This window comes from Sinocyclocheilus rhinocerous, unplaced genomic scaffold (assembly GCF_001515625.1).
Source record: "Sinocyclocheilus rhinocerous isolate Xijiao unplaced genomic scaffold, SAMN03320098_v1.1 scaffold865, whole genome shotgun sequence".
NCBI classification, from domain to species: domain Eukaryota; kingdom Metazoa; phylum Chordata; class Actinopteri; order Cypriniformes; family Cyprinidae; genus Sinocyclocheilus; species Sinocyclocheilus rhinocerous.
This window is the reverse complement of record NW_015646167.1, coordinates 153,515-167,019: the sequence shown is the minus strand read 5'-3', so window position 1 is coordinate 167,019 and position 13,505 is coordinate 153,515. Positions and strand designations below refer to the sequence as shown.

The window sequence follows — 13,505 nt, the reverse complement described above, 5'->3', positions numbered from 1 at the left end:
AAACCAAAGACATTACATTCTTGACGCCAACGGTGCCGAAAAAAAAAAAAAAAAAAAAACAGAGTTAAGAGTCATATGCAGAGTTATAACCACATTGTTGTTGTTGTTTTGTGTGTAGACTATGTGTGTGGGTGAAATATTGCCAGATGGGTGAACTCTTGCCAGATATTGATTGCAGAATATCACATAAATGTAGCTGTTGCCAGACCATAACTGTATATTACCATGTTTTTCTGAAAAAGTTTCTGAAAAGCAATGGAAAACATATTCCCTAACATACCTAACCATAAAGTTCATATTACCTGGCAACAAGGATTAAAAACTTAGCTGACGTTAGTTACGTTGTTTAAGCAGTTCACCTGCCATGGTATTTTGTATTTTACCTCTCTAATTTCGGTCTGTATCTTTAAATTTGTCCTAGTAGTAATGTTTCATTTGTGAACGAGTCTTTTGAACGAATCTTTCAAGTGCACGCATTGCTTTCGAATGAAAAAAAAAGAAAAAGAAACAACACTATACAAATATATATTAGGCTACATTAAAACACTAAAACAAAAATGTGGTTGTATATTTCATTCGTTCTTTCACAAGCTACTCCACTGATATAAGTGTCTGTAAAGTATTTTAATTCAGTTACAAGTATTTTAATTCTGTAATAGGTATTTTAAGTAAGCAAATGCTAAAACCGATTCTCAAGTGTTTTCGATTCACTAAAGAGAGCCGGCTCACAAAAGTCCTTAGTTCGGTAATCGCGCTATATTGGTCACGCTGTATAATTTGATTCCTTAAAAAGAACCGGATAATAAGAGTCATTCGTTCGGGAACCGCTCTACACCGGTCACGCTGAATAGTTTGATTCCCTAAAGAGAACCGGCTCATAAGAGTCATTCCTTCTGGAAACGCACACTGGTCGCGGTATGTTTCGTATTCAGTAGCGGTGTTAGGGCGCTTGGAGAGTTGTGCAGGAACTCTCTCAGATTCAGAACACATTAGTTCTGTCTGTGTTCCGTCCACATTGGCGGAAGAACGGACGTTCGAGCGCACTTAACAGTAATTAAAACAATAGTTATAATTACAGCAACATACTCATGACAAAGTTACCCTTCTGTATCTGAGGGCAAGCTAAGACGCGAAATGGTAGCTTACGAGTTGCAAATCATTTAACCATATTTACACAAATGCTTTCACGAGACCCGATTCTTTAAAAGGCAATGTCTTTGGCTTCGAAACGCCCTCGTGCCAAGTAGTCTATTTCCAGTAAATTGCCCTAAACAAGGAGCAAAATTGGCAACAGAAGCATCACACTTGGCAGCGACTTTAGAAACTAAATAGGCCATAACTCACAGCACCCTGCGCGCAAAGTCTGGAAGGGTCATAAAAACACGTCCCGCAGACCCCCAGCGGTGCAGCAGCTGTATGTTTGTATAATCAAGTGCCTCGAAATTATATGATTACATTCTTCATGATATACCTCCCCAAAAAGAGCTTGCAAATGGCTTTTATGCTCAGGACCACAATAACCTAGTGATTAAAAGAAAGAAAACAGCATAATTGCAAAATCACTGCATGATTAGTGAGAACTGCTTTGAAAAATGTGCTTGGGAATGCATGATTGCGTCTGACGTGCACTTGAAAGACAAAAACCAGAGCAAACGGGCGACCGCGTTTACCTGCTCTAAGCGCCTCTGCAGAGTTTGGAAAGACCTCGACAGGTCCCGCGTTTGTCGCATTGTCCACACTGTAAATATGGCACTGCACACGGCCAGGGACAGCGCGACCACGGCCATGAGCGACCAAACCAAGCGCAGTGTGCGGATCCGTCGCCTCTGAAGAATTAGCTGCATTGTTGCGCACGCGGGTCGTTTACCGTTCTGGAGCTTCCACATCAATCATTCTGTCCATATTCCACGAGAACATCTCTGAGCCTCTCTGGTAGGTCCTATGCGCGAGAGCTTCTCCAGAGCGCAAATGCAGCTGTTGCAGCGCGGTCAACGCAAACCTGGTTGCAATCGTTGCGAGATTGACCCAGCAAATCAGTCGCCGCTGGCAATGCTTTGGTATATGGAGAACTGTCTGCGTTTATTGCATAAACTGGCCCAAATGGAACAGCAATATTCCTCTCATTCCTGTGCAGAGAGTTGACAGTAGCACAGCAACACTGTGGGATTTGGATTTTATTCGCATTTTCCAGAGACCTGATTCTTTGGCATGACTTCCTCGTGTTCTCTTTGACAAATAGATCATGGTCTAGTCCATACGAGGTGTCATTTCAAAGCACTTTTGCGTCCATGTGCTCAAGTATGCATTGCAGGGAAGTGAGTCCTGCACAGCAGTGGAAAACAGATTTCCTTCCCCCCTCGTGCGGTGCCAAGTATTCTTATTCTGCAGCGAAATACTATTTAGCTCTGTCCTGCCTCAAATCAACAAGTGCGCTTGTCCGCGTTTCTTTTTTTAGAGGGCTGGCTGAGCTGGTTGTTCTCTAAAGTTTTACAAAGTGTGACCATGGATTCATGGAGTAAAGAGTGCTGATTAAATTGTCACCACAATAAAATTAAATTAAAAAAGAAAGAAAGAAAGAAAGAAAGAAAAGAGTTGCATAAAGCCAGGGAGCAATTAGTCTCTTTTTCGGATTCAAATTAGACCAATCTACGTTTTTATGTAACCGACTTGATGACCAGTTATTAAGACTTATGACTAGTCTTAAAAAATTTGATGACTAACTTTAAGACTAGTCTAAGCATTTATGCAACCGTCCACATACACTATTTGTGGCCCTGGACCACAAAACCAGTTATAAGGGTCAATTTTTTGAAATTGAGTTTTATACATCTTCTGAATAAATAAGCGTTCCGTTGATGTATGGTTTGTTAGGATAGGACCATATTTGGCCGAGATACAACTATTTGAAAATCTGGAATCTGAGGGTGCAAAAAAATCTAAATACTGAGAAAATCGCCTTTAAAGTTGTCCAAATGAAGTTCTTAGCAATGCATATTACTAATCAAAAATTAAGTTGAAATATATTTACGGTAGGAAATTTACAAAATATCTTCATGGAACATGATCTTTACTTAATATCCTAATGATTTTTGGCATATGACCCATACAATGTTTTTTTGGCTATTGCTACAAATATACCCAAGCGACTTAAGACTGGGTTTGTGGTCCAGGGTCACATTTCATAAAAAAAAACTCCAGCGACACACATTTAGTTTCTTTAACCCGAATCAGCTCCTAAAACCATGTGAGTATTTTATATAGTAGGCCTAGGCCTATAAATAAACTTTATGCGTGTGTTATTTCTCTAGAAGGGATTATTAAAATATGTACCTGTATTTTCTTCAAATGACATGTAAATTGTTTGCTTTTGTCTTATAATCCTAAATGTAATGTTTTGTAGACATAAAAAAAAAGAAAAAAGTATTTTATAATTTTTTTGTCTCTTCTATGATACCTAAAATGACAAACAGCGCAGTCTAATCATTGCTTAATCGTTTTCTAACATAAATGTCAATATTGTGAAGATGTGTCTAGTTCTGCTCTTCCTTTTCCCTTCCAAAAGTCCCAAACAACAGGATGGTTTCCTGGCAGGGAGTTCGATTATTATGAGTCAGAAAATGAGCCTGGGTCTGATTCACAGTGTTTTTACTTAGTTAATTTGCTACGAAACGTTGGCCTGTCAATCGGTTGAGCATTTAAAGGATTAAATATGCACAACATATGCACGTCACAATTGATGTCTCGGAAGCCCTACTTGAATTCCTCAGTTGAAGTGCGCTGGAAAAAGTCCTAAATGTGGTTTATCGTTAATCGCTTCTCCGGGTGACCACCTGATGTCGCTGTTGACTAAGGTGTGCTAACTACTGCAACATGTTGGCGTTTCAGCAGCTTAGTAATGTAGTGATCTGCAGGCCAAATGTGAATCCTGCTTCCAGCTACGATTTATCTTATGGTCATTGATTCAGAAGTGGCATTTATTATGTTTATTTTATGATTACTTGTGCATAGTTTTTGTTCAACACTAATCTAGATTACACTGCTTTAAAAGCTTTTTGTCAAGTAAAAACACATGTAGCAAAACCATGGACAAATGTACTTTAATCAATGGCCAATAGAACAGACTGCACAGTACACTGGATACAGCAGCTTGTAACAATGTAACTTTTTGCCATCATCTTCACAATGAGGCTACACTGAGCTTCTCTGAAGTGCTACAAAATAACAGTTCCATCCTAACAGGTCATTAAATCTTACCAACTACTTACTAAATAACTACATTTAGAGACTGAGGTATTATGGCTTGTCTGTTGTTCATGTTTATACTGTATTTAGTAACAGCACAAGATTTTCTTGCCAAAGACCTTTTGGCAATAAACATAAAATATCTAGTTACCAAAAAATTACACAATGCAAAATGCACAAAAAAAAAATCATCTACAAGGCAAAGTAAACAATTTAGAAAAGCAAAATCCAATCATGGTTTCACTAACCAATAGCATATACTGTAGGATTTAGCTTATTTACATTTGTAGTGCATTTTTCTACTTTTAGTGAGCTTATTCTCTCTTATGACTGGTAACAGTTACCAAAAGTTAGTCGAGAAAAGTATGTGGCTTATATCTGTGCATGTACAGCGTAAACAGACACATCTTCATCTTCTAGAATCTACTTGGTTGTGACTCTTGTGTACCAATCGGTTCTTTATATATTACAACATAGTTTAAGAACATTACTTGTGCATAATTTCAGATAAAGTGGATTTGTGAGTGAGACCGACTAGATGTTCAAACAGATATTCAAATGTAAAAATAAAATGACACGTAATATAACAAATAAAATGGCTATTTAAATAGAACATCTAAGAATAACAGTTCTAAATTCTAGATACGAATGATGGTATCAGCACCAACTGTAACGATTTCACTTCCACCCTTTCCACTAGTAGAAAAATGATTATGTCATAATATGGCCAATATATATGCGATTCACAATGACACAACAGTGCACTTCTGAATCTTTGGTTAGGTCAGACTTCACAATTCAATTATGTAGAATGAATCAAATGCACTTTTTGAGGCAAAATAAATAAGAAGCATCTTCTGTCTATTGTTCTCGGCAATATTGCTTGTCTATATTGCCTCATAAAGTTGCGTTTCTTTCAGAAAATTTCTATAGGATATGAGCATGGTTACTTATTCCAGTTTTCCCATTTAACTGTCAGTTTACTGTCTTCCTGTGCTTATCAAACAACTTGTTACTTGTGGCTCTGGTCAGGGGTTGACAGTGGAATCTATGTGCTTCAAAAATTTAAAGGTCCCCCTGGGCCAAGTGTTCAAGGGCATCGCCCTCACAGCGCATGCAGTGATAGCCGAGGTCGGAGGTCACATCCCAGCAGCCCTGCTTTAGGTAGAAGTCAAGAGATGATTTGTTCCAGTCCAGCACAGTGAAGTTCAGCTGGCTGCAACCAGCAGCCAGACCAAGCTGTGGGTGATCGTAATCACAAACATGTAAAATTGTACACAATCAACAATAATCTAAATCACAATTTGTTAACAACAGATTCCTTGCTAATGTATTATGATCGTGTGCCATATGCTGCCATTATCTAGTATAAATAAACACCCCTCACCTGGGAAACTTTAGACATCAGAGCCTTGCCAATGCATTTCCCTGGAAATACTCACAGAAAACCATTAATCAGTCAAAGGACTTACATTTTATTTTCAATTAAAAAAAACAAAAGCACACAGTGTGGTTTCCTTACCTCTGAACTCTGGCATCACATACAGATCCTCCATGTACACCGCCCGACCTTTCCATGAACTGTATGTGTAGAAGTACAGAGAGTAACCAACCTTGGTATGACCTGTAAAAAGATATACATACATGAATGACCTCTGTCAGCTTGATGGCTAAAATAAAAAAAAATACCACTAATGTTAACACCAGGGTAAACACAAAACTCAAACATACTCTGGGCAAACAATATCAGGTTGTAAAACATGCAGTTACCACAATATTAGCACATTTGGCCAGGCACTTCAAAGAATAGTAGATGACATTTTAGTAAAAGTAAATTACATTTTACCATCAGGCCATCCAAGATGTAGATGAGTTTGTTTGTTCATCGGAACAGATTTGGAAAAATGTAGCATTACATCATTTGCTCACCAAAGGATCCTCTGCAGTGAATGGGTGCCATCAGAATAAGAGTCCAAACAGCTGATAAAAACATCACAATAAGCCACAAGGCCATCAGTCCATCAGTTAATGATCTCTATTCCTAATATTGCTTTCTCCAGTGAAAATCTGAATCATCTTGTCTGAATCAGGAGAGAAATATGCACAGAACAAGCAATGTTAACACCAGGGTAAACACAAAACTCAAACATACTCCGGGCAAACAATATCAGGTTGTAAAACATGCAGTTACCACAATATTAGCACATTTGGCCAGGCACTTCAAAGAATAGTAGATGACATTTTAGTAAAAGTAAATTACATTTTACCATCAGGCCATCCAAGATGTAGATGAGTTTGTTTGTTCATCGGAACAGATTTGGAAAAATGTAGCATTACATCATTTGCTCACCAAAGGATCCTCTGCAGTGAATGGGTGCCATCAGAATAAGAGTCCAAACAGCTGATAAAAACATCACAATAAGCCACAAGGCCATCAGTCCATCAGTTAATGATCTCTATTCCTAATATTGCTTTCTCCAGTGAAAAAGCCATCTTGTCTGAATCAGGAGAGAAATATGCACAGAACAAGCACTGTTTACAAGCAAAAACAGTTCTACATAAATATGCCGGTGGATTTTACTGTGAGAGAAAAGGGAATGGACTTTTCCACTGGTGGTTTCCACTTTTCCACTTCCATCCGTAATGATGGATTTGTTTCTTACAAATGTGCAGCTTTTCACTTTGCAAAACATTAAATAATGTATTGGAGTCATGTGGATTACTTGAGGTTTATTGTAATGTTTTTATCAGCTGTTTGAACTCTCATTCCGACGGCACCCATTCACTGCAGAGGATCCATTGGTGAGTATGCAAAGTAATGCTGCTAAATTTCTCTAAATCTGTTTTGATGAAGAAACACACTCATCTACATCTTGGCAATTTTTCATTCTTGGGTAAACTATTCACAACAATATGCATGCTGTGGCATTGTTGCTTAAAATGGTGTAGAAAATGAATATATGTAATTGTGAGGAGGTAAAGCAAGAGAGGATAAAATGGCAAAACAAGCTTATGTAACAGCCATGAACTCAGGCTAGACATGACACACATGCCCAGATTAGATAACAAATATGTATCCTAGTGCAGGGCACCGCAGAAGGATGTTTTTAATAGGATTGTTGATCCAAGATGAATACTGAATCAAGATGCCTATTTCTTTTTTCTCACCCTCTTTGGACTTAAGGTGCTCTGGCACTTCAGCAATGATTCCATGGAAAAAAGGGTTTTTAGAGAATCCATCCTGCTCCAGATCTACAGTAGAGAAGTATGATTGGTATCAGCTTCAAATTCTTGCTAAAGCAATCCACAGGATTATTTATTCCAAGCAAATGATTGTATTTGTATTGGAAAGATGTGACAATCAGGCCTACCTCTTTGTGCAATCTTGACCTGGTCAGAAACTTTCTCATACTCTGCCAGTTCCTAGTGTGAAGGATTTGACAACAGAAATACAGGTGCAGCTCAATAAATTAGAATGTCGTGGAAAAGTTAATTTATTTCAGTAATTCAACTCAAATTGTGAAACTCGTGTATTAAATAAATTCGATGCACACAGACTGAAGTAGTTTAAGTCTTTGGTTCTTTTAATTGTGATTATTTTGGCTCACATTTAACAAAAACCCACCAATACACTATCTCAACAAATTAGAATATGCTGACATGCCAATCAGCTAATCAACTCAAAACACCTGCAAAGGTTTCCTGAGCCTTCAAAATGGTCTCTCAGTTTGGTTCACTAGGCTACACAATCATGGGGAAGACTGCTGATCTGACAGTTATCCAGAAGACAATCATTGACACCCTCCACAAGGAGGGTAAGCCACAAACATTCATCGCCAAAGAAGCTGGCTGTTCACAGAGTGCTGTATCCAAGCATGTAAACAGAAAGTTGAGTGGAAGGAAAAAGATGCACAACCAACCGAGAGAACCGCAGCCTTATGAGGATTGTCAAGCAAAATCGATTCAAGATTTGAGTGAACTTCACAAGGAATGGACTGAGGCTGGGGTCAAGGCATCAAGAGCCACCACACACAGACGTGTCAAGGAATTTGGCTACAGTTGTCATATTCCTCTTGTTAAGCCACTCCTGAACCAAAGACAACGTCAGAGGCGTCTTACCTGGGCTAAGGAGAAGAAGAACTGGACTGTTGCCCAGTGGTCCAAAGTCCTCTTTTCAGATGAGAGCAAGTTTTGTATTTCATTTGGAAACCAAGGTCCTAGAGTCTGGAGGAAGGGTGGAGAAGCTCATAGCCCAAGTTGCTTGAAGTCCAGTGTTAAGTTTCCACAGTCTGTGATGATTTGGGGTGCAATGTCATCTGCTGGTGTTGGTCCATTGTGTTTTTTGAAAACCAACATCACTGCACCCGTTTACCAAGAAATTTTGGAGCACTTCATGCTTCCTTCTGCTGACCAGCTTTCTGAAGATGCTGATTTCATTTTCCAGCAGGATTTGGCACCTGCCCACACTGCCAAAAGCACCAAAAGTTGGTTAAATGACCATGGTGTTGGTGTGCTTGACTAGCCAGCAAACTCACCAGACCTGAACCCCATAGAGAATCTATGGGGTACTGTCAAGAGGAAAATGAGAAACAAGAGACCAAAAAAATGCAGATGAGCTGAAGGCCACTGTCAAAGAAACCTGGGCTTCCATACCACCTCAGCAGTGCCACAAACTGATCACCTCCACGCCACGCCGAATTGAGGCAGTAATTAAAGCAAAAGGAGCCCCTACCAAGTATTGAGTACATGTACAGTAAATGAACATACTTTCCAGAAGGCCAACAATTCACTAAAAATGTTTTTTTATTGGTCTTATGAAGTATTCAAATTTGTTGAGATAGTGAATTGGTGGGTTTTTGTTAAATGTGAGCCAAAATCATCACAATTAAAAGAACCAAAGACTTAAACTACTTCAGTCTGTGTGCACTGAATTTATTTAATACATGAGTTTCACAATTTGAGTTGAATTACTGAAATAAATGAACTTTTCCACGATATTCTAATTTATTGAGATGCACCTGTAGTTTAACCCTCTATTGCTCAATTTTGCCTTGGTGACAAGCCAATTTTCTTCACTTTGCAAGCACATGATGCATACATGATGACAAAAATATGGATTAAAAATGAAAGAATGACTAATAAGCCAATACGATATTTTTTCTTAACTTATTTTTCTTGTCAAGGCGGTCATTTAATCTTGAACTCATACTGCCCCATGTGGACGAAGCACATTTTTGCTTGAGATAACCTTTCCTAGAAAAGCATTTTCCACCCATTGAACATTTAAAGCCATATATAATATTTGAAAAGAAATTGCTTAAATGTGTTTGTTGCATAGCAGAAGGCATGGACGCAATTCAAGCAGGTACTATAATAAAAACTAGTTTCTATTTGGATTTAATTTACCATCATGTAAAGTATATTTTGAATTATATTAGATTGTATCAAAATTCTGACATCAGCAAGGTGTTTAATTTTTAATTTCTTTCCTTTTTCGCACGCACCATAACTAACAAGGTTTTAGTAATTATGTCCATTTAATTCATGACGTGACAATGGCCTGCGTAATGCAGAGGTCGCGCTACAACAGTCGCGGCTGACAGGTGAAGGCTGCTGCACGTTTCCGAGCATTCCAAATGCCGTCCACTAGGCTCTATGACAGGAAAGAGTCAGATTACAGTGTGTGCCAAATGAATATACCTTACTGCAACTCTGTCATCAACAACACCGATGCAATTACGTACGTTACACGTTAAAACAACAGCGGTGTTTGGAATATAATAAAAGACTGCGCATGCTGTCTGTGACGCAGCAGATCTGTGTTTCGAATTTTCATAAGATTCTACAATCGTCATAAATGGACGCACAATTAAAAGAACCAAAGACTTAAACTACTTCAGTCTGTGTGCATTGAATTTATTTAATACATGAGTTTCACAATTTGAGTTGAATTACTGAAATAAATGAACTTTTCCACGATATTCTAATTTATTGAGATGCACCTGTAGTTTAACCCTCTATTGCTCAGTTTTGCCTTGGTGACAAGCCAATTTTCTTCACTTTGCAAGCACATGATGCATACATGATGACAAAAATATGGATTAAAAATGAAAGAATGACTAATAAGCCAATACGATATTTTTTCTTAACTTATTTTTCTTGTCAAGGCGGTCATTTAATCTTGAACTCATACTGCCCCATGTGGACGAAGCACATTTTTGCTTGAGATAACCTTTCCTAGAAAAGCATTTTCCACCCATTGAACATTTAAAGCCATATATAATATTTGAAAAGAAATTGCTTAAATGTGTTTGTTGCATAGCAGAAGGCATGGACGCAATTCAAGCAGGTACTATAATAAAAACTAGTTTCTATTTGGATTTAATTTACCATCATGTAAAGTATATTTTGAATTATATTAGATTGTATCAAAATTCTGACATCAGCAAGGTGTTTAATTTTTAATTTATTTCCTTTTTCGCACGCACCATTAACTAACAAGGTTTTAGTAATTATGTCCATTTAATTAATGACGTGACAATGGCCTGCGTAATGCAGAGGTCGCGCTACAACAGTCGCGGCTGACAGGTGAAGGCTGCTGCACGTTTCCGAGCATTCCAAATGCCGTCCACTAGGCTCTATGACAGGAAAGAGTCAGATTACAGTGTGTGCCAAATGAATATACCTTACTGCAACTCTGTCATCAACAACACCGATGCAATTACGTACGTTACACGTTAAAACAACAGCGGTGTTTGGAATATAATAAAAGACTGCGCATGCTGTCTGTGACGCAGCAGATCTGTGTTTCGAATTTTCATAAGATTCTACAATCGTCATAAATGGACGCACATGACACGCGGGCACATCGACTCACCAGTATCATGCGCGAGATGTCCTTACAGTCCTCGAGCGTGGCGGCCCGGATGGTGAATTCCATCCTGTGTTCAGTAATAACAAACTGAGCAATAAAATAAAAGTCAAATAAAATAAATAATCAGGAGTGTTTGTCGACGTGGACTATGAAAAGGACATACGAAGAGATGTGTTTATGTTGCTGTGACTCTCACGCGGCGCTTAGAAACTGTTAAAACAGCGCCATCTGCAGGTTCTGATGTGATATCACAGTCATCACTATTGGCCATTTATACAATTATTGTAAAGAAACCTTTGTAAAATAACCTTTGATTTTAAAACAGTAGATTAAAATGTGTTTAATGTTAGACGCTTAGACGTATCTAGATATATGCACGTTATCGTTTGAATGATTATTCCACAGAAACATACAGTAGGCTGTAATCAAAGGTTGACTCATGAAAGCTGTTTTAACAATTACTTTCATTATTACTAGTAACATTATTCATTGTGGTGTTTAATATTAATTTGTGCCAGTGGCATTTCCCCCTCGGTAGAAATCTCTAAGAAATCTATCTAAAAATGTCTACCGAGGGGGACACTTTAACCCCCCATCATCCCCCCCCCAACCGTGCACACCACTGATTGTGCTGATGTGATTTCTCCCTCACACATTATGTGGATTCTTTCCTAAATCATTCGAAAATTATGTATATTCTTGACTGTTATTGTTATTAAAAGACTAATGATGACTATTATTAATATTAAAGCTGAATAACCTTGAACAAACATAACACGTTTTCATCTAGTACAAGTCTTTCGAGCCAACATTTATTAAGACAACAGACTGATGTTGATGATTTTGAAGTTTACATTAACTTTAAAGGATGGTTCACCCAAAAATGAAAATTCTGTCATCGTTTACTCAACTTCAGGTTGTTCCAAACCTGTATACGTTTCTTTCTTCTGTTGAGCACAGACCTGTATACGTTTCTTTCTTCTGTTGAACACAGCACAAAAGATGTTTTGAAGAATGCTGGTAAACATTAAACCAAACAGTTGACGGTAACCATTGACTTCCATAGTATGGAGAAAAAAAAAATACTATAGAAGTCAATGGCTACCATCAGCTGTATGAAGAATGTTGGTATGTTCTGATGACAGAATTTTCTGGGTGATAAAAAAAAGTACTGTTTCTTTAAAATGTAATTACTCTAAATTTTAAGGCCTTTTATTCTCAGGTTATTGTTATTCCCATAATAAATAAATAATAGCTACTATGTGGCTGAACAAGACTCCAAGAGTAGGTGTTTATGTAATGCTATAAACATATTTAGATCTATAACATATCCAAAACTGTTTATCTAGAATAATGCCGTTTTACACATGTATCCTTTTTTTTATTTAAATTCAGACTGCATATGTAACCGGCTCATAATATGATCACTTTCCCTTAGTGTGACATTAGCTCATTAAATGTAAGGCCTATATTAATCAGGGCCACACATTCCACCACAAAGTCGCTGTTCAACTCAGGGGTGTAAACTGTATTTTCAGAGTTTGTATATATGCTGCTAAATATAGATTCGTGGGCTCAGGCACTAGTTAGACGGACAGGGCGGGGTTGCTTTTATTTGAACAGCTATATTCAGATTTCGCTCTCAGAAACTGGCCTCGTGCCACTCAAAACAGGTCCAGTGCTGAAGTAACGGGCGCTGCTGACTGAACCGTTGTCTGAGGCTGACTAACGCAAGGGAGGGGGAAAATGCTGCCGTTTTCCATCAGCTACGCATGATCCTCAGATGACGCATGTAAAAGGTCCAGCCGCATGCAGTGAAACAGTGCCAGCGAGCGCACGCGCGCTTCTGTCCATTCAACGGGATGAGCGCGCGTGGGTTTCAGACGGAAACAGCTAATTGCGTTCGATATCCTTGAGTAGGCTGAATGGACAGGTGAGGGCGAGAAAATCTTGAAAGACCATACAATAGCAACATCTTCAGACAAAATACTTCTTAAGTCCAGTTGCCACATTACAACAATCCTTTTGTCAGAGCCGTCAATTTGTAGGCCAACCCCGGAATGCTAATTCTTCGCCACTGTATTTTCATTTCTGACGTTTTAGTGCGTTTTTGTTTTAAATTACACACAGCTATAACTCAGTTGTAAACGCTGGCATCATATTTTTTTAAAACCTCAAGTTGCTGTTTGCTTTGTAATGACTAATTGTCTGATTCGTCAACTCACACTTCTTGTGGTAGCCTAGTTGTTGAACTTTATTTGGGAACTAGTGTGAAAACTTAAGTGTAAAAACAAACAAAAAAAAACGCAAATGTGGAAAAATAAGCAGCTTCAAAATTCAGGTTTGGATAAGTGTATGTACCGTAATTAAAAAGCAAAAGATAAAACTT

At 38.2% G+C, this 13,505-nt stretch overlaps 2 protein-coding genes across 2 annotated transcripts in view; both read right to left on the bottom strand.

Annotated features, from left to right (window-relative positions):
• The window catches only part of LOC107707060 (tumor necrosis factor ligand superfamily member 12-like), a 7,533-nt gene extending 5,219 nt beyond the window's left edge, over positions 1–2,314 (bottom strand). Inside the window, exon 1 of the mRNA XM_016510939.1 lies at positions 1,671–2,314. Within this exon, the coding sequence (XP_016366425.1) occupies positions 1,671–1,886 (216 nt within the window). The 5' untranslated portion in view covers positions 1,887–2,314. The remainder of the gene's footprint in view (positions 1–1,670) is intronic.
• Positions 2,315–4,399: 2,085 nt separating this feature from the next.
• Positions 4,400–11,330, bottom strand: LOC107707062 (diamine acetyltransferase 2-like). The gene is made up of 6 exons (XM_016510941.1): positions 11,120–11,330; positions 7,614–7,665; positions 7,411–7,494; positions 5,765–5,866; positions 5,630–5,670; positions 4,400–5,481 (listed from the first exon to the last, which is right to left on the bottom strand). The coding sequence occupies exons 1-6, from the start codon at positions 11,180–11,182 to the stop codon at positions 5,308–5,310; spliced, it is 516 nt and encodes a 171-aa protein (XP_016366427.1). The 5' UTR covers positions 11,183–11,330; the 3' UTR covers positions 4,400–5,307.
• Between the last annotated feature and the right edge of the window lie 2,175 nt (positions 11,331–13,505).

Coding starts and splice junctions, on each gene's coding strand:
- LOC107707062 (XM_016510941.1), bottom strand. CDS start 11,182: ATGGAATTCACCATCCGGGCCGCCACGCTCGAGGACTGTAAGGACATC. Junction 7,666..11,119: donor ACATCTCGCGCATGATACTG/GTGAGTCGATGT, acceptor CCTTCACACTAG/GAACTGGCAGAGTATGAGAA. Junction 5,867..7,410: donor GCACCTTAAGTCCAAAGAGG/GTGAGAAAAAAG, acceptor ATCTTTTTACAG/GTCATACCAAGGTTGGTTAC.